General features: G+C 39.6%; 1 protein-coding gene across 1 annotated transcript in view; it reads right to left on the bottom strand.

Moving 5' to 3' along the window:
- COL3A1 (collagen type III alpha 1 chain) overlaps positions 1 to 27,956 on the bottom strand; it is a 108,828-nt gene that overhangs the window by 67,346 nt on the left and 13,526 nt on the right. The window contains exons 2-5 of the mRNA XM_040357174.1: positions 13,108 to 13,304; positions 9,625 to 9,684; positions 7,708 to 7,827; positions 899 to 979 (exon numbers count right to left, since the gene is read on the bottom strand). Coding sequence (XP_040213108.1) covers positions 899 to 979; positions 7,708 to 7,827; positions 9,625 to 9,684; positions 13,108 to 13,304 — 458 coding nt within the window. The remainder of the gene's footprint in view (positions 1 to 898; positions 980 to 7,707; positions 7,828 to 9,624; positions 9,685 to 13,107; positions 13,305 to 27,956) is intronic.

Raw genomic sequence — 27,956 nt, forward strand, 5'->3', positions numbered from 1 at the left:
TCAGGAGAAACGCTGTCGTATCTCATTTGTAAATCTGGCCCCTTGTTTCCAGAAGAGCTGAAGCTGTTATAGCTACAAAGGGTGGGCCAACTCAATATTGAACCCTATGAACTATGACTGGGATGCTATTAAAGTTCATGTGCATGTAAAGGCAGACGTGCCAATACTTTGGGTAATATAGTGTATGTATGTCACTGCTGGCTACTTGTCTAGAGTTCAACTCATTACATTTTTAGCTATTTTGATGGTCCTACAGCCCTTTTACAGCCCTTCATTGTACCTATTGGTACAATGAATATATTACCTTCTCTTATCAAACATCTGAAAGCAAAATGGTGGATCTAGAGGGTAATGCAGTATGCAAGCCAATGTTTAGTTATTTTAACATAATTTCTTTGCATAAACTTGTGGACAGAATTGTGGCAATCAGCAATGAAATGTGTTAAACTTATGGCTTGTTCCTAGAACCAAAATCAATATCAGTATTTACTCCAACCTGTCACATGGAATAACAATTTGTTAAGTCATTAAGTGATTAACTAACCGTGTCCATTTTTCATATCAAATAACATAACACAGAACCATGTAATAAAATATCCATATATAATATATATTCCTTAGCAAAAGGAATACATTTCATGTTGGCACAGTGAGCCTGTGTTCATTTCAAACACCCAAACAAGCTCAGGGGAATTCTAGACAATCACCCTGAACATGATTGGGTATTTAAAGGGCATACAGGTTTGTTGCATCATTTCATTTACTTCTTTAGCAAATTAGTCTCATGGAGGATGTTTTAGGTATTTAGTTCCCTGGTCAAAAACCTGGTACAGTCCTCACTACCATACTTCTGAAAAAAGAAAAGTTAAGTGGGACGGAATGAAGATTAGAGTCTTACAGCCATTGCTTGACCCCCCATGTGACCTGCGCCAGATTTGAAGTCATATCCAGATTTGGAGTCATATTGAGGACTGTAATTCTGTAAAAAAGACAGTAATGTAAAATAAAATTATTGATTAAAATACAGAAATATTTCCTTTAGAGGCGTCCCTGTATGTTTTGAAAAGTGATATTTTATGTTATTACAAGAGAAGATATCAATATTTGCAATATGTAGCTGTACACTTTACTCAGTTTTTAAAGCTGCTAACAATTTGTCTCCTGGGAATGTCTTTTTTACTTCTGGAATGTATATTTCAAATGGTTTGCTATTTATTATATTTTATGTCTACAGTGTGTAAAACATTAGAATCTATAGACAAAAGTGTCTATTGGCTATTTAATGTACTGCATATGCAATCAAACACAGTTTTAGACTTGTTTTAGACTTGTCTGGGGTATATTTATTTAAGGCAAATAAGCAGTTCACTTTGCAATGGATTTTTCCCTTAACTTCGTGAATATTGTGAGAAATCACTTTAAAAACATACCCAATCAAGAACAAGAAAAAAAAAAATTGTTGCACATGATTGGATGATAGAAGTCAGCAGAATTCCACTCATTTACCTAGCGAAGTGAAAATTTCTCTTGCAAAATGAGAATTTCCTTGGAAAGTGAACAACCTATTTGCCTTTAGTAAATCAACCACTTTGTGTTAAATTATGTTTCCAGCCAATATTCATACTAAACATAAGCACCCTTAACCTCCCTGGCGGTCTTCCCGAGACTGACACGGGGTTAGATTTTCTTGCTACTATCGGTAACCCCGTGTCAGTCTCGGGCTTGCCTCGCTAGATCCACAGGCACTTTTTACTTACCTTGTCCCTGGATCCAGCGATGCCACCGCGCTGTGTGAGCGAGCGGGACCTCGCTCGATTCACATAGTGCCTCCGTGTGACGCCGATCTCCGTTCCCTGCGACGTTACGACGCACGGGGACGGAGAACGGCGCCAAATTCAAAAACGTAAACAAACACTATACACACAGTATACTGTAATCTTATAGATTACAGTACTGTATGTAAAAAAAACACACCCCCCCTGTCCCTAGTGGTCTGCCCAGTGTCCTGCATGTCATTTTATATAATAAAAAACTTTTTTTCTCCCTGCAAACTGTAGATTGTCCATAGCAACCAAAAGTGTCCCTTTATGTCAAAAATAGTTTTAGATCAGCTAAAAAACAGCGATAATAAATTATAATCACTTGCAGAATTGTGCGATAGCGATTTGTGGGGAAATTCGTCATAAAAAAATAAAAGTAATGACAGCGACAATTCTGCAACTGAGCAAATTTCAGTGATTTTGATTTGATTACATTATTGAATAATTTTTATTATAATTATATTATTATTTGTTATAATTATTTATAATTATTTATTATATTATAATTTATAATTTTGTTTTTAAAAAAATGTAATACACGGGATGCCTATTAGAATCTTGTTTGGTCAGATTTAAGTGAGTTATTTCTAAAAATTACAGACCTACAATATAAAACGCCAAATTTCCTTGCAAATAATGGTACCGCTTTTAGCATGTTTTTTCTGAAAGAATCATACCGCCAGGGAGGTTAAGAAAAAAAAACACTTTGCAAGAAAGACATAGCAATCAATCAATCAACAATCACTTTGATGGTGTTGGTTGAGTACAATATGGATAATAATTGTCTGCTTTGAGCATTGCAATATAAACTTCAAATTATCCAGACATCAAAAGCTGTTAACAGGTACAAAGTGTAAGAACCTAGCTTTTATACCCCTAGCACCACCCAAATGTTAGTCCATTCTGTTTGGAAAAAACTCTGCAACTTTCTGGTAGGGATGAGCCGAACACCTCCCGCAGAACATGCGAACAGGCAAAAAATTTGTTCGAACACCGGAACACCGTTAAAGTCTATGGGACACGAACATGAAAAATCAAAAGTGCTAGTTTTAAAGGTTAATATGCAAATTATTGTCATAAAAAGTGTTTGGGGACCCCAGGGGACATGTATCAATGCAAAAAAAGTTTTAAAAACTGCAATTTTTTCAGGAGCAGTGATTTTAATAATGCTTAAAGTGAAACAATAAAAGTGAAATATTACTTTAAATTTCGTACCTGGGGGTGTCTATAGTATGCCTGTAAAGTAGCACATGTTTCCCATGTTTATAATAGTCTCTGCACAAAATGACATTTCTAAAGGAAAAAAAGTAATTTAAAACTACTCGTGGCTATAATGAATTGTCGGGTCCCGGCAATACAGATAAAAGTAATTGAAAGTCATTGAAAAAAAATGCGTGAGGGTCCCCCCAAATTCCATTACCAGGCCCTGTGACGTGGACGGATGACCCCACCCCCTCTGACACAACGGGGGTTTCTCGTGACGCCTCAGAGGTGAAGGGTCACGCGTCATGGATGGCTCCGTCCTCAGTTATAAAAGAGCTGTCAAATAGCTTCCGCGTCATTCGGCCAGGTGCCTCCAGTGGAGGCGGTATCATCCGTAGTGGCGGATCCAAGACCGGGATCGTAGAAGGAATACGGCGCTGGGATTTTTATTATTATTAAAGGACTTGTTCCAACTTGGGGTGTTTTTTTTTAACATCTTGACTCTTTTTTGTGAAATGGTAGGAGTACAATGTTACCAATTCATATGGGGGGGCTGGGATCTGGGGGTCCCCTTTGTTAAAGGAGGCTTCCAGATTCCGATAAGCCCCCCCACCCGCAGACCCCCACAACCACCGGACAAGGGTTGTGGGGATGAGGCCCTTGTCCCCATCAACATGGGGACATCCTCCCCATGTTGAGGGCATGTGGCCTAGTACGGTTCAGGAGGGGCGGCACTCTCTCGTCCCCCCTTTTTTCCTGTGGCCTGCCAGGTTGCGTGCTCGGATAAGGGTCTGGTTATGATTTTTGGGGGGAGCCCCACGCCATTTTTTTTATTTGCCACAGGGTTCCCCTTAATATCCATACCAGACCTGAAGGGCCTGGTAATGGAATTTGGGGGGACCCACACACATTTTTATTTTTATTTTTCAATGACCTTTAGAAATGTGATTTTGTGCAGAGACTGTTATAAACATGGAAAACATGCGCTACGTTACCACCATACTATAGACACCCCCAGGTACGAAATGTAAAGTAATATTTCACTTTTATTGTTTCACTTGTTTCCCAAAAAAAACTTAAATTTTAAAAACTTTTTTTTTTGCATGGATACATATCCCTTGGGGCAGGACCAAGGTCCCCAAATACTTTTTATGACAACAACTTGCATATTAACCTTTTAAGTTGGCACTTTAGATTTCTCCCATATACTTTTAAAGGGTGTTCCATGGCTTTTCGAATTTGCCGCGAACACCCCAAATTGTTTGGTGTTTGGCGAACGGGCGATCAGCCAATGTTCTAGTTGAAGTCATGTTCGACTCGAACATAAAGCTCATCCCTACTTTCTGGTAGTATTAAAGCTTGCATCACCCTTCCTGCCCCATCCTGCAACACACACACATTCCTAATGCCACTGAGGTAGCCTATCTCAGTGATAAGCCAATAAAGAGGTATGGGCATGTAAGTAAGTTGAAGGATTTGACACTATCCAAATGGATCAGAAGTTTGTCCCATCAGAATCTACTGGCATTTGGGTGGAGTGAGGAAATTAAAAGCTTCTGCTTGCATGTTGAGGAACCTCTAGGTTAAAGTATTCAGTTTAAGTTGCTTTAATGTCTTTCTTCTTTTTTTTTTATTGAATATGTCAAATAGAAAGTTATACATTTTGGTTTATTTTACATTGGGTAACTAACTATGTTCTTTGTCAATTACCAACAGAAGATGTACAAAATATATACAGATTTATATTTCAAAAAGAAGAGTTTAACACATGAGACCATTTAAAAATGAGCAAAGACACATTGATGCAAACAAACTGCTGGTTTGACAACCAAAAAATGGAAATACAAAGTGTAATGTTCATTGGCTAAATACACTTGTAATTAAAAAGAGCTCTGTATTAAACGTAGATAAGATACCTATGCAGGCTACAGAACATTGGTTCCAAGGGTCCTTTTATTTCTGAGATACAGTCTGTAAATTCTATACTTTGAGGAGTTCAGCAGTGCCCAAAGGCTATCCCTAGGAACATGTTTCCCTTCCAAAATGCAGTACCTCGCTGAATCACATCCCAAGCCATATGATTTCTGCAGCCCTCCCTAGTAACCCATTACCTGTTGTTTGCAACCAATTCCTCTCTGTCATGGATAGACATAAATGCAGATGACTTGCTTAGAATAAGAAGTACTAAGACAGCTACCCTGTCTGTCCTTATTGCACCTCTGCACTGGGAACACTGTGATTCTCTTCCAAAAGGCACTGATGTTAATGTCACTATGACCCCCCCCCCCATTCCTATCTTAATTGGTGCATGCTATTCTCAAATTAAATGTCACACTTAGAAAATTATGGCTGTGTATGGACATTTCTTAATATAATCTTTTGTAATCCTAAACTAGAAGACTTATCCTCTCTACGTCCTTCAGTAGTGGCTTCTTTTTTTTATGCTTTGGAACGTACAAAAAGAGGCAAAGACTCCTTGCCCAAATTGTGATTCAGTAAGATAACATGCTATTCTACTTACCATGGGAATGTGCTGGACTCCCAAGATAACATGAAATTCAGACAGTGTCAGGAATAAAGAATTCCATGAGATGCTATCTCTCTAGCAGCAAAATCATGTACAGAGTATTAAAAAAACAAAGAGTATCTAATGGCAAAACTTTTTCTTTAGTTTTGGGTAGATAGTCAGAGGCAAAGGGTTAAAACCACTGTCAGGTTTTTATTGCTGTTTGTATCCCCATTAACCTCCCTGGCGGTATGATTCTGTCTGGAATTACGTACCAAAAGCGGTACATTTATTTTGCAAGGAAATTGGCGTTTTATACTGTAGGCCTGTAATTTTTAGAAATAACTCACTTAAATCTGACCAAGCAAGAGTCTTGTAGGCATCCCGGGTATGATTTTTTTTTTTAAAACAAAATTATAAATTATAATATAATAAATAATTATAAATAATTATAACAAATAATAATATAATTATAATAAAAATTATTCAATAATGTAATCAACTCAAAATCACTGAAATTTGCAGTTGCAGAATTGTCGCTGTCATTATTTTATTTTTTTTATGACGAATTTCCCCGCAAATCGCACATTTCTGCAAGTGATTATAATTTATTATCACTGTTTTCTAGCTGATCTAAAACCATTTTTGACATAAAGGGACACTTTTGGACAATCTACAGTTTTTAGGCAGAAATTACATTTTTTTATTATATAAAAGTACATGCAGGGCACTGGGCAGACCACTAGGGACAAGGGGGGTGTGTATTTTTTACATACAGTACTGTAATCTATAAGATTACAGTATACTGTATGTAATGTGTTTGTTTACTTTTTTGAATTTGGCGCTGTTCTCCATCCCCGTGCGTCGTAACGTCGCAGGGAACGGAGATCGGCGTCACACGGGGACTGTGAATCGAGCGAGGAGGTCCCGCTCGCTCACACAGCGGGTGGCATCGCTGGATCCAGGGACAAGGTAAGTAAACCAAGCCTGTGGATCCAGCGAAAGGTAAGCCCGTCCAGCCCGAGCGTGACTCGGGTTTACCGATCCTAACATGTAAAACCAACCCCGAGTCACGCTCGGGTTTACCGTCAGGGGGGTTAAGGAGAGTGACTTCCTTGATGTGTTCCATGATCATTATCACTGGAACTGAAAGTTAGAGAAAATATAAAATTTTGAGTTATCAGAACAGGACTTTATAAAGGAAATCTTCCAATGAGGACATTTGTTCTTGTTATAATTGTCTAAGGCTGGGTTTACACTATTGCACTATTGTGAATTGGATGCAGGTTTCTGAGAGCCGCTCCGTGAAGCAGTGTGAACCCAATGTAAGAAAGGATTTTCCTTGCTTTGGAGCTATTTTCTTTTATTTCCTGCTTTGTCTACAGGTCAGGAAGTAATAGTAATTATCCCCAATGACACACAGAAGGCAAAAAATACCCTAATGGGATTGTAGTCATTTTTCACAATGCAGTGACGTTACATTGGGGTTGATTTACCAAAGGCAAATAGTCTGTGCACTTTGGAAGCACAGTTGCTCTCATTTTCGTCAGAGCTAAGTGAATGTGGTGAATCTCTGCCAATTTCCATCATCCAACCATGTGCAAGCAAAATGCTGTTTTTTTTTTTTTTCCTCGTACCTGATTGGGTATTCTTTGCAGCTTCACCACATTCATTAAGCTCTTGTAAAAATGAGTGCAACTGCACTTGCAAAGTGCACAGTGTATTTGATTTTAGTAAATCAACATCTGTATGTTGGTATCCTAGAAATACCGGAGAGGGTAGTGAGTAATTTGTCCAATCGTATATAAATTTGAAGATATAATTGGTACTTTAACCACTTCATTCCCGGCGTATACTCAAATGACATCCGCAGATGGGATCTCTCATCCTGGGTGAGTGTCATATGACGTCCTCCGCTTCCCCGCTAGGGGGCGTGAATGCGCTGCTGGGTCACTGAGGAGCCGATGCGCGTGCCCAGCGGCCGCAATGTCAGCTGGGCACCCAGGATCGCTCCTGACAAACACACAAATCTACATTCTGTCAGGGGAGAGGAGACAGAACGTGTGTTCCTAGTATATTGGAACACTGATCGGTCTCCTCCCCCAATCAGTCCCATATTTTTTCATACATCCTGCTCATGAAGTGTGTTACGTGAAAGTTAAAATAGAGGTTACATACCGGCTCTCCTCCTCCAGGATTTAGGGAACCACAGCCTTCACAAATCCCAGCAGGACCAGGAGGACCTGGAGGACCGGGTACACCAGGACTGCCATTCTCACCATTTCTGCCGGGAATGCCCTAATAAGGAAAATAAATAACGCGTTTCATATAACAATGCTTCCAAAATTGCATCTGTGATTCTTCAATACTAGGTGTAAGCTTTACAACGTGTATTTGTTTGTGCATCTGCAAAACTTCATTAAACATCTATGTGTTGGTTTGGCCAAAGTGATTTTTGTTACCTTTTTATTTTAATTGAAGAAATGGTTTTGCCAGTGGCATAATCTTGCTGAAGCAGAAGTATCAAATTGTGTTACATGAGCTTCTTAGGTGAAATTTGTTTTACAAAAAAAATACTTTTTAAATTTAACATGAAATAGGGTAGTTTTGTTTATTTCAGTCAGTGTTGTTTCTATTTGTCTTTCTTCCTTTTTTGTGTATGTATTTGATTTTTATTTGTGTACTGTTTATTTGTACTGTCTGTTGTTAAATTTTATAAAAAAAAAAAATAGTGAAGCTATTACAAGACATTGGAGTTGATTTACCAAAACTAGAGAATGCTAAATCTAGTGCAGCTCTGCATAGAAACCAATCAACCTCCAGTTTTTTTTTTTTGTCAAAGCTTAATAGAACAAGCTTAACATTAGAAGCTGATTGGCTACCATACACAGCTTCACCAGATTTTGCAATCTCCAGTTTTAGTAAATTGACCCCGTTGCTTTGAACAATGACAGGTCCAGGATATAACTGGATTAGAGGCACTCACTTCTTGCAAAGGAGGAAGATCAATCAAAAACAGCAGTGTTTTAATTGTCAAAGATAATCTTAAGAAGGATGGCCTGAGCTTCATCAAAACATTTACAATAAAAACCCTACTGATTTGATCTTCCTCCTCTGCAAGACCACAACTGCCCGCGCCTGCGCCTGCATGAGCCGACGTATAGCTACGACGAATCGTGCAAGAGAGCCAACCTGTCGCCGTATAACAACGGTGGCTGGTTGGCAAGCAGTTAATTTTTCTAGGTATTCATTTTTTAAATTAATTTTGTTTGTCCTTTTTTAGTGTAGCATTAAGAAATAGCGAACATTTAATAAGAAACCTTTATTTTATTTGTTAAAAAAATGCATAAAATTAAATAGGAAAATTACAGAATACATTTTTTAAAACTAACACTGATCAAAGTAGAAAAATAATGCTTTTTTGTAAGGTTTTTTGCCCATGGAGCAATTAAATTGTACAATGTTATTATTTATATTGGGTTTTACACATATACTGTACCTCAACAGTAAATTTCATATCTATATCTCAGTTAACACAGTTACTTAATTTGTATCTATGTTGTTTTATTACAGGCTTACTGTAGATATATAACTTCCTGTGGTCACCAGGAGACTGGGATTAAAATATATGTAAACCTTATCTTTTAAAACAACACATTCAGTCTAAAATAGAAATCAAAGGCAAAACATTTATTTATAGACATTAAATAATTACTAAATCCCCCTTTCTTAATAAGTGATCACATAACCTTTTTTTCTCAACCGCATAAGGAGCTCAGAGAGCTGGGGGAGGATAAACATCAGCCCACCAGTCTTCCCAGTGAATGGCTGTGTGTGTGTGGGGGGGGGGGAGGGTGTGTCAAGACAAGTCTGTTCATTAGAGGAGAGCAAACTGAGTTTCCAGCACAGCAAGAGTACTGACCACGTTGTGCTCTCATGCTTAGTGTGGTGACTTTTAAATAGGAAAGCAGAGAGACTGGAAGGGACACCAGGTATTTCACACAAAGGAAGGGTTTTCATATTCTTCACTACACCTAAAAAAATCTAATTTGCAGAGACATATTATTCCTTTAAGTTTTTGAAAAAATAACTTACATTGTCACCTTTGGATCCTTTTTGCCCTGGTTTTCCATTTGCACTTTCAGCTGGGGTAGGCTGTTCATAAATAAAATTTAGAAAAGCATTACATTTTCTGTTATATGTTACACTTTTTAACTGTTCAAAACGTTTGTGATATGACTAGATTATAGAGCAGGTTTACATAAGTATAATGATTTACTTATGCTTATGCTCGATTTCCATTGGGGCACCCGTGCAGGGTAATGGCTGTTATCAATCTATCCAATGAAGACAGAGACAGCAACTGGAGCTGCTGGGCTCGTGCTCTTCGCTGAAACGATCAGGTTCAGGTAAGAAGAAGGGAGCAGCACAGAAGGTTTTTCACCTTAATGCATAGAATGAGACTTTACAACTCCTTTAGAGAGCAAGTAGTATTGGTGGACTAGGAGACTAAGGCCTTGTACACACGATCAGTCAAAACTGATGAAAACGGACTGATGGTCTGATGGTCTGATGTGCCTACACACCATCGGTTCAAAAACCGATCGAGTCCACTGCGGTGACGTAAAACACAACGACGTGTTGAAAAAAACAAAGTTCAATGCTTCCAAGCATGCGTCGACTTGATACTGAGCATGTGCTGGTTTTGAACCAATGCTTTTGTGTACTAACCATCGGTTTTGACCGATCGATCAGGCGTTCATCAGTCCAATTTTAAAGCAAGTTCTAAAACTTTGGTCTGAAGGACAAAAGTCCGATGGGGCATACACACGGTAGGTTTGGACCGATGAAACTGAACTTCAGTCCGTTTTCATCAGTTTGGACTGATCGTGTGTACAAGGCCTAAGAGCCATTTGTAACTATACCTAAATTACATCACAGCGTGATCCATTTCAGGAACGCATTCTGCATCATGTTGGCGCTGTATTAGACTATGGAAGATTTTCTGACCCCAGCAGAGATGCAAAATCTGTCTGCAGGTTCAGAAGGTATATATAAAATATTGGGGGTATTGTTGTTTACATTCTCCACTCGTTTACCTTGACTCCCCAGTCTTCTTTTTGTTATGAGAAGTGGAGCTGTCACTTAATAACAGTTTTTTTATTGTCTTAATTATTTGGCATGTATTTGTTCACTTGATGCATTTGCCAGAATACCCACACATATAAAGATACCGATTCTCTAAATGAATTTGATATCTTCATACAATAAATCATATGAATATTATTATTATTATTATTATTATTATTTAGGTACTTATATAGCGACGTCAATTTACGCAGCGCTTTACATATACAATGTACATTCACATCAGTCCCTACCCTCAAGGAGCTTACAATCTAAGGTCCATAACTCACATTAATATACTAGGGCCAATTTAGGCAGAAGCCAATTAACCTACCAACATGTCTTTGGAGTTGGGAGGAAACCGGAGTACCCGGAGGAAACCCATTCACATCAGTTATCCAGTCGCGTAAAAAACAAATCCCTTTTAACTTATTTTATATGCATGTGATTGGACAACTTCCTGTGTGAAGATTCTCAACCCCTTTATTAAATTGGCCTTAATAAATTCCCCATTATACTGATTTATACTTAAGTAAAAATAAATAATAAAAGCTATTAGGTACCCCTCAGTCCTGTTTTGCTTGGCACAGTACTGTCATGATTCAAGGCAGAAAGAAAGTCTGAATTTGTAGGAGTTAGAAGTTAGACGATAGGCTAGGAAATGGATTAGGGTTTTAAAATTAAAGTTAGGATTACTTTTTAGGCAACTGAGGGTTGGAGTACATTGTAGGGTTAAGGTTCAGATGAGGGTTACACTTTTGCTTAATTTTGTTTTGTAGGTTAAGGGTTAACAGAACTTTTCCATTTATCAAGCATGCAAACATATTCATATCTTTATAGTCAACTCCATTAGCTGGTACAATTACACTATGTCTTTCCCCAAATCCTGCAGTCTTAACAAAGTAGTACCGGTATGCAAATTTAGACTGTTGTCAAAAGTCAACAGCTACATGAATACGATGTATACAGAAACGTAGGGACAATGACCATTACAGGGTGGAAAAGATGTCTTTTGTGTGCTAGTTGTAATTGACAGCCATGTTCATCTTCACCGGGTTCAGAATGTAGTGTCAAGTGTTTGGGTCAGTCTACGATTTATGTTTATCTCTTGCTAACCATGTAATGCATTTGTGTGAAGGCAAGAAGGGTAAGCTTTAATGCCCACCTACTGTACATATAACAACTGAAGTTTTTGTGCTGAGCATGTGCCCAGCACAGCTCCCAGTCTGGAGTATGGTTGGGAGCCAGGGTGGGGGGGGGGCAACTGATCATATGACAGCCAATTGCAGTAATCACATGATTGGGAAGTCTGTCCCACCTCTCTGGGGGTAAAGACTCAGTTAAAGGGCCAGTGAGAGGGGGAGGGAGAGGCTTACAGGAAACCTTTTATTTTGAGGGAAACATGCAGTTTTCATTGCTTATGCTTGGTTTGGATTATAGCCATGAATATGAGGGGTTTTCAAAATGTGTGTGTGAACACATTCCAAATGTTCTTACTGAGAGCCTGCACTCACATTTCAGACCTGTGCTGAAAATGTTTTAGATGGGCTATAAAAGGGAAAATCTGACTGAGGAATTCTGCCAAGAAATTGAACAGAAAAATGAAAACCAATTGGTTCTTTTAAGAGCACATGTAACCTGGATAAAAATAGTATTCACAAGTGAAGCATAACTCTGAAAAAAATGTTTTACTCATCTTAAAGAAAATAATCTTAGGCACATATTTATATAGAAGTGGAAAGTAGAAAACCAGAATTAGGTGAACAGATGAAATGTAAAAGAACTACAATAAATCTTTTATGTACAAATGTACCATATAATCTACTAAATTGGAGTGTTGGTCTTTGTACCTGTGAAGTCTTATGATGTGTACTTTAAAAACTTCTATGTACTTTGATAGCTGACCTAGACAGCAATGAATTTAACACTTGCTAGGTTCAAACTGTTCTCTTATTATTAGAGTGCTACATTTGCTAGTGCTGCCAACAACCGTGTCCTCAAAATGGAGAATTATACTGGGGGATCTTCCTATAATTCAGCATACTATTTTTTCAGCTAGAAGTCTTTAAATAGTTATGTATTACAGGATTTGATCATTTTATCAAGCGATGGAGAAGGAGATATTGTAGAGATCAAACTCTGGCGATGATGACACTTTACTAGGTCAATCAGAAGCCTTTGCATATTTGTATAGGTAGCATGAGCGCTGTTGACTGGAGCATTGTGCAGGGTGCGTGTCGGGATGCTGGAGACCCAAAGTACGATTGATACAGCTGATGGAGGAGATTATTAGGCTATTCCTGATCGTTATTTTATTTCTTTGTTAATGGCTTGGAAAAATATTTTAGCTAGCAGATCAGCATGATAGTCAGGCAACTAGCACTTTCAGAAGGTCAGCAATGAAGGTTTGCCTGGTACTTTCAGTACAGATCTCCTTTGAATGATACTTACACTTGGAGGTGATGGACATATTGGGCAGCACTCTCCAAATGGAATCTCTGGGTTTTCACACTCTGATTCGTTGTCATCACACATGATTTCATCACACAAAACGGATCCAGTGTCGCAAACACAGATTTGGCAAGGTTCTGGTTTCCAGACATCCCTGTCTGCATAAACTTGTCCAAGATGAGTACATGCTGCTTCCACTGTAGGAAAGAAAAATTGCAAACAAGTCAAGAAATCAGTGAGGTTTATATCAGACAGTGGTAAACCATTCCCTTTTTCCAAAATGGAAAATACTTGATTGCTTTCTATAATGAACATTTTGTGACAGCAGGAACAAATTTTTTTTTGATCATTGCCTCTTATTTCTCACCCTATTCCCACCTATAGTTACACACGTCAGATAAATGTTTGATTTCGTCCACCTTTGAGCTGAAGACAACTTTGGAGACAATACGTGATACATAATCATACTGAATTACCATCGGCCACATTACATTGCATTTTTCTCATCTCTCCAAGTTGGATATTCAACGTGGAAGAAGTGTACCAATCACAAGACCGCACAAAACTCATCCACCCCATCTGTAATGTTCATCCACCAACAATATTCAAAATTGTACACTCCCTCTGTATAGTACACAGAACCATATAACCTTTGGTATTTTATGAATATTGTAAATAGGTGTGGATGAGTGCTGTGTAACATTTTGCATAGTATATTCATGACAAACTTGGATAAACTTTAGTACACTGCAGCTTTTCTTTTAGTCTTTGGCATTTCTAATCTGTTGTTGAATCACAAGTTTGGCTGAAGAGAATGACAGATCTTTTGGGTGGGCTTCCTGATAGTGACAAAGTTGTAACTTCCTTGTGCATTAATTCTCAATCATAGTCTCTACTGGAAGGTGACAATGACATTGTGAGCAATTGGGAGACAAACAGAACTTTATTATCCCATAAAAGGCTGTACATGCACAAGGACATCTGTGGTAGGATTACTATCAGGGCCGGCCCAAGACATTGTGCTGCCTGGTACCAAGAATGAAATGCTGCCCCCCCCCAAAAAAATTACGCCCACCAAAATGCCCCCACATCCATTATTTTATATCATGATAACTAAAGTGGACCTATCATGGCTCTATACATGTATATAGGAGTATAAAAATGACCTGTTATGGCTCTATTCATGCAATTAACCCCACAGTGGAGCGGAGAGCGGAACGGGAGGAGCGGTCGGGCGGCAATTAGCCCCACAGTGGAGTGGAGAGTGGAGCTGGCGGAATGGGAACAGCGTGCAGGCAGGAAATGTGCTGCCCCCCTGAAAGTGCTGCCTGGTACAATGGTACCATCGGGTCCCATGGTAGGGCCGGCCCTGATTACTATGTTTTATTTTAATAGCTGCACATCATTTTTTTTAAGACCTAAGCATGTTCAAGATTAAGAGTTTAGTGGTTGGAGCTTGATCTTCTTTGAGTTAAATACACAATAGCATTCCATCACAACTGACTATCCTGAAGACACATCAGGACAAGATGATTTTTCTGAGGTGTTAATAAAATACTCTAGTTGAAAAAAAAAACTCTTCATTGAATTAAGGTGTTGCTAGACAAAAAAAATGCTCACATGTAACTATCCCCAAAGCACAATACATTATGCAATTTAACTGTTGTTATTATTTGAACACATGTATAAATTGTATTATTTCATTGTAATTATATAAAATATGAAAGACTGTTCTCTTGCATTTATTAATACTGAATCCAGCTTTGAAAATACAGAAAGTACTAACCACTGCACTACCACCATTTCCCCAGCAGATGGCAGCGTTTCTTTTTTTTTGCACATATGGAGCTAATAATAAGAATACCTGATTTAAACTGAAACGAGATATCAGCTGCATAAAAAAAGGAAAAAGTGCTGTTTTGGCAGATTTTTCACTGTGGAACAATTTTACTTTTGGGTTTATACATCTGCACTGATTTAGTTTATTTAGTGTAAGATTATTATGTGCAGATGGGGATTATTTGTCAGAATGTTATGGCACAATGCAGCATACGTTGCACAGACACATTGAACAAAAGGTCCTAAACAGTTGTTAAATGTATTCATGAGAACATATTGGCTTGGTGATATGTAATTATAGGGGAGGATGTGTAGCTAAAGCCAGCTGTCTTTGCAAATTGAGGGTCTGAGGATTAAATTGTATTAATGTCAGAAAATAAAATTTGGATGTTATGAATGAAAAGCCAACCAAAAAAAAAATCTCTTTCTGCTGAATATGCTTAAAAAGTTGTATGTGAATGTATTTTCAATTTATGGCATTAGCATGATAAATCCGAACAAAAAAGAATTCCATGTAATACAGATGAAAAACTTTACCCAATTATACTGTAAAGTGTATATTTAAGTGGGCAATATTTGTAGGAGAGCCCTTGGTGTATTTAGGTTTTGTGCTGCCCTAGGCCTGACTAAACTTGTGCAACCCCTAGTTTAAATATGATCCACCCCTTCCTGTCAAGGTCACACCCCTTCCTGTTTAAGACCTGCCCTGACATTTTCCAGTGGGGACACTAGTTCTGAGGGCCTTGGGGGGGGGGGGATTCCCTTAATCTGCAGAGATTTCCTCTCAGTTCCTGTTTGGATAGGGGGCAGGAAATAAAGAGAAATTAACGGATGGCAAAAAAAATTAACAGGGGCTATAACCATCCCTTACTCTACTTTAAGCACAAATTTCTGCTACATTTATGGAGGACTTAGAGGATATAACCATGCCAGTGGTGCAGCATAAAACTTGTAGCACGGTGAAGAAGGTTTGTGGTCCAGGCAGTGAGCAAATGAAGGATTGGGGGCAGGAACAAATAAATCCATCTGTTTATTTTTCTCATAAGCAATCAACAGAAATAAAATTAAGATTCCTTAATATGTACAACTGACACAAGCAAAGAATTGCAGGAGAGTCCTACTACCTAACTGCCAGGTGTAGGTAACTGCGTCAGTGTCCCTTCTGTATGCACCATCCCTATCATACCGGCAGCAGTTTGGCTGTTTATAGGGGCACCAGACCGATTTGTCTTGCAGCCCAGTCCACCTCATAAGACTGGCGCTACACTAAAAGTGTAGCGCAAGCCGGCGGGGACTGTTTTCATGTTGCTCCCCTGCAAAGTGCTGCCCTAGGCCTGCGCCTTGTTGGCATAGGCCAAGATACAGCGTTGCTTATGTCCCATAGCGTTTTAGGAAACAGCAATGGTATTCTCTAGTGTTTTGTGATATGATTGATGGACTTACACCCTACCACAAAGATAGCCTATTGGGAACCATTTACTAGTTCATTCCAGCAGCCACTGAAGAATGTGCAAAAATCCCTAAACCAGGCCTGCACGCCCTTCCCTACCAGATGGGGGACCTCTGGTCAATTGACCCTGTAAGACATTACTGTTTATTGAAGAAAGTATTGTTCTTCCTATAGGATAACACCTAATAAGGAAGCATGGGGGTAGAGATTCTTACCCTATTGACCTGTGACCTAAGTGACCTGTGTCACTTGTGGAGCAGACCCCCCCCCCTTCCATTTTTCACCTATCATGTGTCACCAATAGCACTCTAAATTCAATAGAAAACCACACAACAGTAACCTTAACATTAACCTATACTTAAAAATTACATTAAAGATATTTTTACGGCCGTGTTTTATTATATGAGTAAATACAATATAGGTCTCTGAAAAAAACTACCTTTGCCTAAAACATTGGAACTCTTTAGGCTTTTCCTGCAATCATGTTGTTTTCACTGCTAAAGAAGCTATAGGAACAGTTGCTCAGTCCCAATTGGTCAATCCATTGCTCTGAACAGTAATCTCCACCTTTAGTAGAGATGACATAACAATGTTTCCAGAAACCACAAAGGATCCTGGTTTCTCAAGGAGATATATTTTAGAATCAGTTAGTATTATCTATGATTATGGCATATCTGTAATGTTTCAAAGCCCAAGCCCAACCAAAACTTGTATTCGTTTTTTAAGGAGTAGGTAAAGGGTAAAAACCTCTGTCGGATTTTTATTAGTGCCTGGACCCTTACTAGAGGATCTCTTCTTACTTGTTATCCTGATGATAACATCGTCAGTAAGTCATGAGCAACAGAAAATATGTAGAAAAACTGTCACTTCAGTGAATCGTCTATAATCAAATGCTCTCTGTGGACGTTTGTGTAATACAGTAATGTACAAAGCCAACGTGTTTCAGACATTAGGCCTTACTCATGGCTAACAAACAGATGTATTTTCCAATACAAAAACAATATATAGAGTATGTACAGTATTTTTCTGTAGCAAACATCATTAGAACGATGGAGGGGGCCCAGAGAAGAAAAAATAAAAACATTGCACAGAGCAGGCAAGTTTGCATGTTTGTTAAAAAAAATGAAGCTTTACAATCACTTTAATAATGTATGGTGGGTTTTATATATATATATATATATATATATATATATATATATATATATATATATATATATATATATATATATATATATATATATATATATATATGTGTGTGCCTATTTCAGTTAGAAGGCTTGCCTTGCATTGCAAGACCTGCTAGCAATACACCAGTACCCCCTCAATGAATAAATTACACATGACCGGTTGCTGTGAAAACCGGGCGTGTGTATGCTCCCTCCCCGGGAAAACTGCCGGGAATCCCGACGGGAAAAATAGAGAACCTGCTCTTTATTTTCCCGCTGGGATTCCCAGGCGTTTCTTTTCCCACAAGATTTACTACACTTGCCAATGCAAAACACTGCAAGGCAGTGCTGAGGGAGCATAAGCCCTGTACATCTGTCCGGGATTCCCAGCCAAAGTTCTCCCCGCAGATTTCCCGTCGGGATTCCCGGCCATGTGTACAGGGCTTTAGGGTACTTACTGAATCCCAGTACACACCCAAAGAAAATTGTTGGGATCCAAAGTTCTATCCATAACAAATATTTGACTGATTTAGATGGGGTTACATTGTTTTATTGTGCAAGTCAGTTCCCATATCTCGTATTGCAATTTAGATTTAGAACATTTAATTTAATTTGATTTTGCTCAAGACTCACATGTATGAATTTGAAACACTACTTTAAAAAAAAAGTGCATATTTTAGGTAGAGCGAAACATTCTGTGGGTCTTTATCTGGAACATTGTTTTTCAAGAAAGTTGATTTATATCAGTGCTGCATTGCCAACAGACACATGGGGCAGAGTTATATAAAACATGCTGAGTTATGATCAAACCTTTGCTTTTTATTGATGTTTGATATAGTTGGCACACATTCAATAATAGAAATCACAAAACAGATCAAAGCTACGTTGAACACAACAGGCTGATTTAAAAGTGTTTTACAGGGTTTCCATTCTGCCATTTTGCAGTTATTTAATAGTACTGTTCAATGTGTAATTTATAGCTATCAGCCTTGCTTGCTTAAATTAAATAGTGCAAGGGACACATAATATTACTTATACAGTTTGGAGGTGCATTACACCTAGGTATTGCTTTATAGTCCCAACCAGGCTTATGATCAGTAACAAATTCTTCTTCTTGCATTTTTTTTAGTGCTACCACTGCTAAATGACATATCCCAAGTTGGTTTATTTACAAAGAGCAACCAGGGATTCACATACACTATATAACCAAAAGTATTGAGATGCCTGCCTTTACATGCACACAAACTTTAATGGCATCCCAGTCTCAGTCCTTAGGGTTCAATATTGAGTTGGCCCACCCTTTGCAGCTATAACAGCTTCAACTCTTCTGGGAAGACTGCCCACAGGAATGTAGGTTTTTGTGTCTATGGGAATGTTTGAACCTACTTCCAGAAGTGCATTTGTGAGGTTAGGCACTGATGTGGACGAGAAGGTTTGGCTCACAGCTTCTGCTCTAATTCCTTCCAAAGTTGTTCTATCAGGTTCAGGCCAAGACTCTGTGCAGGCCAGTCAAGTTTCTTCACCCCAAACTCACTCATGTCCTAATGGACCTTGCAAAGGCAGGCGTCCCAATACTTTTGGTAATATAGTGTAGGTAAACTGGCTAAATATGGCCAGTTTGTACAATAGTCCTCCAAACTGTAAACCGACTTGGTTCAACCTAAACCCTAAGCTCATTGATATTGTGTATAATGGCAAAAACCCTGGTCGCTGGCAGCGGATTTTAATTCCACTTCAACGCTTTCCTGTCTTTCTTTCATTGGTGATTTATTGTTTCCCCCTTTTGTATGTAAACCTTAATCATTTTCATCTGTGGTGTTTATTATATAATTAATTTAAAGGTTTTTATTAAATGTCATAATAACGGCATCAGTGCAGATAAGGCAAGCCTTACTGCATCTTTTAAGGACATTATTTGTTGGTAATTTACCATTCTGGAAATACAGTTCCTCACAAATTTTTAAATCCTTTATAAAATGATTTTTACATTTTTAAAATCCTTAGTATATCATATGCATATGTATGTCCACAGATCCCCTCAGAAGTTACTTCACCATGAAAATTATGCTGAGGGCCTGGACAGCTATTAAATAGTTCTGAAGTCCTAACTCCTGGTTCCGTCACACCTACTTGTGGAACAACTCCACACTTCAACATTTGATTATGAAACCCAACACTGTTGTATGGACCAGGGTGGGTATTTGTGATGTTGACCAAATTTTTCAGGCAGGAAAACACGCTTTTTCCAATACTGTCAAGTCAGAAACTCTGTAAGAGCTCAATTCCCACATTCAACCTCGCTCCAACAAAACCCCCTTTGTTCTTTGTTAAGGACACAAAGCCTCCTAAAACCACTGTCCTCTGTCTGTGATCCCCTCATGACCTTCCAGAGCTCAAAATCTTCTGCTTTATTGAATAAGTGAAAGGGCGATATGCCCACCCTTTGTAAGGAGATGAGGGAGGATGGAGTAACACAATACGCTAAACTGATAATTTCTGCTAGAGACCAATTTGTCCAACTGAAATGTCTTCATTGAATATAATACACTCCCCTGAGGTGACATTGCGTTAGGCCAACTGACTCCCCTTTTTGCAATAAATGTTGGTGTGACATTGGCACCTTTTATTATGGTATGAAGCTGCCTCCATGTTCTTGACTATTAATGTTAGGTGATGGCTAGGCTGGCATCGGTGTTGGGCTTTCCCCCAACACTGAACCCCCTCATATTATTATTAGGCATCTAGGATGACCTTTCCACACAAAAGCATGGTAAGCGTTTCCTATTCTATGCCTCCCTTTTATTTTAAACAGGCAATACTCAAGTGGAAACTTACTTCTCCTCTGGTGACTGGTGTTCGACTGTTTAAAGTAAGCTCCAAAGGTGGACAATAACACATATCACTTGCACACAAATATAAACGATGTTAGTTCCAAGATAGAAAAAGATATTTTGGTTTCCATAATGTTGATGAAAACCTTGTTCTGTTTCACCATACTCATTGTGAAATGATCTCATTTGAAGTTAAAAACCCTACTCATTGAGTTTTCCAAAAAAAGGTTGTAACACTAGGACAAGTGAACAGTGCTTGTCATTTCAACACCATTTATACAATCCTAGTCACAGTTCACGTAGATATGAAAAATGATTTAAGCTCGGAGTGGATGGGAGCTGTAAGGAAGGGCATGCCAATAGACAAGATGGCTCCCCTGGATGAACTCCTGTGCACAGGCTAATACATGTTCCCTTTTGTGGTCGCAGAAATTGGGCACTTGCTAATGCGCATACCCATGCATGCACCTGTGTGAGCGTGCATACCCATGTGTGCAAGTGCTTACAAGCACTTATGACATATATTGGTGCTAAACAGGCTATTTAAACTGAGCCAGTGCTCAGGATCAGGGCTGCTTTGTCCTCCTCCTCCTGTGTATCCTGTGTTCCTGCAACTCTGTATGCTGTTTCCAGTTGCTAACCTGGCTTGTCTTGAGTATTCTCTGAACTTTGCCTACACTGGCCACAACCTGTCCCCTTCCTTACCTCTGCTTCTATCTGCTCCATTGGCTTCACTTATCGGTTCCAGACCCAGCTTGTTTCCTGACCCCGCTCCTGCCTGTACCCTGTACCCGATCCATCCTGTCCATGTTTGACCCGGCCTGCCTGACCCTGCTACTCTGCCTGCTGTTACCAGTACCCGCCTACCACCCTGCTTTTCCAGCTGATTTACAGTCTGCTATCAGCAATCATCTCAGCTGCCTTCTGTTGCCAGTGCCAGCCTGACTCAGTCTGCTGCCAACCAGCTGGCCTGCTTACTGCTGCCTCTGACAACTTCAGCTGCCCAGCATGGACAGCTGCCCTGCTGCTAGCAAGACTTTCCGGCACTCGTGCCACTCTACACTCGTGCACCTCCTGTCTACACTATTGGGGGCCCCCGAGTCAGTGGTGTTAGAGAGGCCTTCCTCATCATATCAGGCTCTGCTACAAGGTATGTAATAGGAGCATATTTGGCATTATCACTTTTGGTGCAGGAGAGCTTTCTTCTTGCACTGCAAATTTTGTATCAATTCAGTAAGTGCACTTTTTCATATTTATATTCTTTGTCACATAACTGTCAGGCCTCGTACACACGACCATTTTCCTCGACAGAATCCATCAAGAAACTTGGTGGCAGAGCTTTTTTGCCGAGGAAAACGGTCATGTGTATGTTTTTCATCGAGAAAACTGTTGTGGAACTCGACAAGAAAAAAAGAGAACAAGTTCTCTTTTTCCTCGTCGGGAGTCTCAATTTCCTTGTCGTGTTTGTCGTCGGGCTGGTTTATGACGAGAAACACGATCGTGTGTATGCTAAGAAACCTGTTCTTGCTCAGAATCAAGTATGAGACGGGAGCGCACCTTCGGTAAAAGTAGCGTTTGTAATGGAGATAGCACATTTGTCACGCTGTAACAGACTGAACAGTGCAGATCGTCTCTCACCAAACTTTTACTTAACACGCAGTAACATGAGATTAGCAAAACCAGCCCCAAGGGTTGTGCCAGTGGAATCGAACTTCCCCTTTGTTAGTGCCGTCGTATGTGTTGTACGTCACCGCATTTGACAAGATTTGGTCTTGACAGTGTGTACGCAAAGAAAGCTTGTCGAGTTTCTCGACAAGCCTAACAAGGAACTCGTCGAGGAAAACGATGTTTCATTTACGACGAGTTCCTCGTAATTTATATTAGTACAGGAATTTTCTTATTCTTTAAACTATTCCTGCTCAGAGATAATCTTATGCCGCGTACACACGATCGGAATTTCGGATGAAAAAAGTGAACATGAACTTGTACTTTGCCCATACTAGATAAAAAAAAAACAGGTTTCATTTACTATAAGTTACCTTACCTTGCACGTTCTCTCCTGCTACCCCAATATGCTGAAAGAGTGCCCCAAATCATTTTAAAAGATTTGACTTGGCTTTTATACAGGCTGTGCACACACCAATTTTACAGCAGCCAAATTGAAACTGTCCGCTCAGACATTGAGCACTCAAGGGAATGGGAGTGTTATATGTTCCCCCACACAAAGTATCAAGTATCTCCAGGTACCAAAGACAGATGGGGGAACTACATCCAATTAAACGTGTAAGGAAATCCTCTTAATGGGTCCCAGAAGTAAAATTAACTTGATCATTTGCCAAATTTGGACAAAATACAAGTGAACTGTAATAATATATTTTTTTTACACTTTCAAATTCTTAATGTATCATATTTCAATTACACCTATGCTATAGATATTTGTTTTTCAATTCAAACAGCTTCCCTGATAAAGAAATGTTAAGACATGATCTAGTAGTTATGTGAAATCTCTCCATTGGGGACAAGAATACAACAAAACACAGGATGCATAGGCGTGCGCACAGGGTGTGCCAGGTGTGCCCAGGCACACCCCAATCACCCTGTGCAGAACAGATTCCCCCTACTGTCCTGGCTCCCCCTCCTTCCCGCCACAGCACTTCCGGCTTCCCTCCTCTCCCACCAGTTGTTGCTGTGGATGTTTTTAGGATGAATGGGGGAAGGGGCCAGTAAATATGCCATTTACCATCCCCTTTGCTTTCTGAATGAACATTGTGAGTGATCCGTAGAGTGTGTTTGAGCTTTGGGGTGCACACCCTAATGCCAAAGGCTGCGCACACCTATGACAGGATGTCTTGCTGTTGCAAATGCTTCCCTAATTTTTTTTGCCCTGCTCTCAGAGGGTCAGAAAGAGAGGTGAAATGCGGTTATGGACAGCAATAAAAACTTGAGAGGAATATTTGCTCCTTCCAAGTTTTCCCCAAAGTTGAAATTAAGTTAGATGGAAAAACATATGACTCACTGTATAATCAATTTTCATCACTGTATTTCTTTGTGCAGCCACTAATAGGAAAATAACCATATGGGAAATGGGAGATGGCAATACATAGTGTTTGATCTTTATTATAGTGGTTGTAAAACCACGATCATACGATCCCCTCTGTTAAATAAGGATATGTGCCCCACTGTACGTGTCCTTTTTTTTAAAAAGGTGCAGATATCTACCTTCTTTCAGAGCATCTCTTAGCACTCACGTGACTCCTCTCTTCTCTCCTCTCCTGGGCTGACAGCTCCAGCGGGCGGGGCTGAGAACTCCCGCTGTCGTCAGTCAGGGGAGAGGGGAGGAGAGGGGGAGAGAGCCGAGGAGTCATGTGAACGCCATGAGACGCTCTGAAAAGAAGAAGAAATAGGCATATTGTTTATAAAACACATACTGTGGGGCACAGGTCCTAATTTAACAGAGTGGATTGTATAATCGTATGATAGTTTTATAGCAGCAGGAGTGGTACAGTCATGACCTGACAGGCAGGAAGGGGGAAAAAGACAGAGGAGAGCTTTGGATGACGGAGGCATGTAAACTGACCCCGTTGTCAGGGCTCAGCAGCCATGATAAACTGTGGACAGTTTAAAAAGGGGAGGGCAGAATGAGGCAGGATCAACCAGATATTTCAGGTGATACAGGGGGCCAAATTGCACAGCACAAGTACTGTGCTGCATAACATGCTTTTTAGGGTAACAAACACTTTAAGACTGTCTCAGCTTGCCTATAGGACAGAACACTCCTACTGACAACTAATATATTTGACTTTCAGGTTTTGTTTTTACAAACCACATCTTTGCAGTAAGAAAGAAAATGACCATTCTTAGACAAAAAAAATATGAGAAGCCTCCATCCATAAGTAAGACGGATAATTGGTTTCTGAAGCTAGATTTGTGTTTGCCAAGCAAAGCCAAAGGGCTCCAACTTCTTTGGTAATTTTGGAGGACACATAGGACAGTGTTGAATTGTGGAAAGGGTGTGTTGAACCTTTTTTTTAAAGCAGCCATTGACAAACAATTTAATAACAAAATACAATATATGGAGTTGGGCTTCAAAGCAGATCTTAACCCAATCACCAAAACCTTGTATGAGGTTTTGATGATTGGGTTAAGATCTGCTTTGAAGCCCAACTCCATATATTGTATTTTGTTATAATGAATGTAATTTCAAAAGTAAAAAAAAAAAAATGAAATTTGAAGCATTAATTAAAAAATCCTGGCAATCTTGCTGAGAAGATCTTTGTTTAGGCACTTCCTATTATGTGGCGAGACTGTCTCCAAACTGTGGTCCTGCATTGTCATCCTGTCACATGCGCCCATGACTGCACACACTTTCAGGCACATTCATTTTCACTATTAAGACCTGTGCAGCGGGTGCTGGAAGGAGTGCATGTAGACAGAAAATGGCTAAAACATAGACTGAAGGTGATGAGCATCACTGAGATGCAAAAAAAGATGGGGAAAAAAAGTTAAACAGCATTAACCACTTAAGGACCGCCTCATGTACATATACGTCAGCAGAATGGCACAGGCAGGCACATCAACGTATATATACGTGCCCTGCTTGACGTGGGTCGGGGGTCCGATCGGGACCCCCCCGTACATGCGGCGGTCCCCGTGGCTTCAGGAGCGATCAGGGACGACGGCGCGGCTATTCGTTTATAGCCGCTCCGTCGCGATCGCTCCCCGGAGCTGAAGAACGGGGAGAGCCGTGTGTAAACACGGCTTCCCCGTGCTTCACTGTGTCGGCGCATCGATCGCGTCATTCCCTTTATAGGGAAGACACGATCGATGACGTCATTCCTACAGCCACACCCCCCTACACTAGTAAACACACACAAAGTAAACCCTAACTCCTACAGCGCCCCCTGTGGTTAACTCCCAAACTGCAACTGTCATTTTCACAATAAAGAATGCAATTTAAATGCATTTTTTGCTGTGAAAATGACAATTGTCCCAAAAATGTGTCAAAATTGTCCGAAGTGTCCGCCATAATGTCGCAGTCATGAAAAAAAATCGCTGATCGCCGCCATTAGTAGTAAAAAAAAAAAAAAACTATCCCCTATTTTGTAAACACTATAAATTTTGCGCAAACCAACCGATAAACGATTATTGCGATTTTTTTTACCAAAAATAGGTAGAAGAATACGTATCGGCCTAAACTGAGGGAAAAAAAATGTTATATATGTTTTTGGGGGATATTTATTATAGCAAAAAGTAAAAAATATAGAATTTTTTTCAAAATTGTCGCTCTATTTTTGTTTATAGCGCAAAAAATAAAAACCGCAGAGGTGATCAAATACCACCAAAAGAAAGCTCTATTTGTGGGGAAAAAAAGACGCCAATTTTGTTTGGGAGCCACGTCGCACGACCGTGCAATTGTCTGTTAAAGCGACGCAGTCCCGAACTGTAAAAACCCCTTGGGTCTTTAGGCAGCATTTTGGTCCGGGGCTTAAGTGGTTAATGAAAAAAAGACAATTATTATAAATATTTAGAGCTTAAATCTACTAATCATATTATCTAGCTATGTAGCATTATAATAGTCCTTTTTTCTAATTTGTAATGCTTGAACTCTGCTTAAATAACCGTGTGGGAAAGGGAGTGAGCTTCAGTGGAGTTAAGACATAACTTTCTGGTTTAATTTTAACACAAACATTGTTCAAGGGCATAAATTATGGAAAATGGAAGTGGTTTCTTAGCTAATCTTTAAGGCATTCACTTTCAGTAAACATTGCCAAAATTTCATTTCCAAAGTCAATGCTCCATATTTCAGCTAACAAATGTCTACAGCCTGACTTATCTTCTGTTTTCCATTCTCACGTTGACAGAAAACAGACAATGGGCCTAGTTAACCAAGGTTTAAAGCTTGCTCGCTGGCTCTAAACCCCCCAAGGATGTAGTAAGGATGCCTTGTCCAGATTTATTAACACTGAACATTATTTGCTCATACATAGTCAGCTTGAGCTACACACACACAAATGCAGGGATTTAAAAATTAAATTAATGTTGTGTTTTAAATTGATTATAAAGCCTAAACATTATTACCTTAACGTATTCCTTGCATAAAAAAAATGTTTAAGAATCAGTATCAACCCTCACCTCACCTCCTCTTTTACCTACCTGAGCCCCCATTCGATTGGCTCCCACTTCTGTCACTCAAAGCCAGTGATGAGGGAGCGGGTTAGCGCAGGGCAGGGACGAGTCTCGCTGTCTGTGTCAATAGACTCAGATAGTGAGGCTCGGGAGGGAGAGCACACGAGTACCCCAAAAGAAAGCTGCTTTATGTGGGGGAAGTCGGCAGAAGCAAGGAGCCAAAGGAATCAGGGGGAACACAAGAAGAAGAGATTCAGGTCCATTTGTGCAATTCCATTACACGGAGCATGTAAGTATAAACCCGTATTTTTTTAAGAGCATTTACAATCACTTAATGAACATAAAGTACAACTAAAAGTGCCTTTGTGACTGCCTATAAATTTCCCATATCCAGTTACTATGCTATGCACAAGCCATATAATCTAAACAAAAACCTTCCTTTCCCTCACCCGAAGAAGCTGAATCATTCTTTATTTGTGTCTCACCTGCTCCCACTACCAGACACTGCAGCTCACAATGGAAAGGTTTTAGCAACAGATGCAGTGCTGTCAATACGGAAAGCAGTGGGCAGGGCTATGTTTGTGTGGCTGCTGGTTGAGGAGTTACAGACTTATGTAATCGGCATTGACAATGCTGATAGTCAAGCCCACTGCTAATTTTTTTTTCATCCCACTGTATTGCAAGCAATCCCAGCCTATATGAAAGTGAAAAGTCTAATTTAAAACTGTAGGTGCAGGTGCACTTCTAAATAAGTGCTTCAGCACATATGTTTAATAGGAATCCATAGTACTATTTTAAGGGGTACTAAAAGTGGGATTTACAAAATGCTCACTGCAGGTTTATGTTCCTGGTCCTCAGAGCACTATTCCTCCTACTGGCACCAATGAGAAGACACAGGGGGATTGATTTGCTCAAGGTGAATGTACTGTTCTCTTTGCAAGCATAGTTACACTTTACAAGGGAATTATCCCCAGCGCTTAGTGAATGAGTTGAAGCTCTGTTGACCATCATAACCCAATCATAAGTAACCAAAAATGCTTTATTTTTTACAAAGTGAAATTGCACCACATTCACTGGGCTCTGGGGAAAATTTATTTTTGCAGTGCAACTTCCCTTGCAAAGTGAACAGCTTATTTGCATTTAGTAAACCACAATTTGTCTCTTTCACAATGATAATAGGGAATTTTGACTCTTCCCACTTACTCCAGGTGTTCTACTGCTGGTGGCTAAAGTCTGGCATCCCTTAAAGGAAAACTAAAGGTACAATGTTTTTTTTTTTAAATAACATACATGTTATACTTACCTCCACTGTGCAGATCGTTTTGCACAGAGTGACCCGGATCCGTGTCTTCTGGGGTCCCTCGGCGGCTGTCTCGGCTCTCCTTGCAAAAGCTTTCCACGTTCATGCGAGCTCCCTCGCATGGTGGAAAGCTTTTG

This window comes from Rana temporaria, chromosome 6 (genome assembly GCF_905171775.1).
Source record: "Rana temporaria chromosome 6, aRanTem1.1, whole genome shotgun sequence".
NCBI lineage: Eukaryota > Metazoa > Chordata > Amphibia > Anura > Ranidae > Rana > Rana temporaria.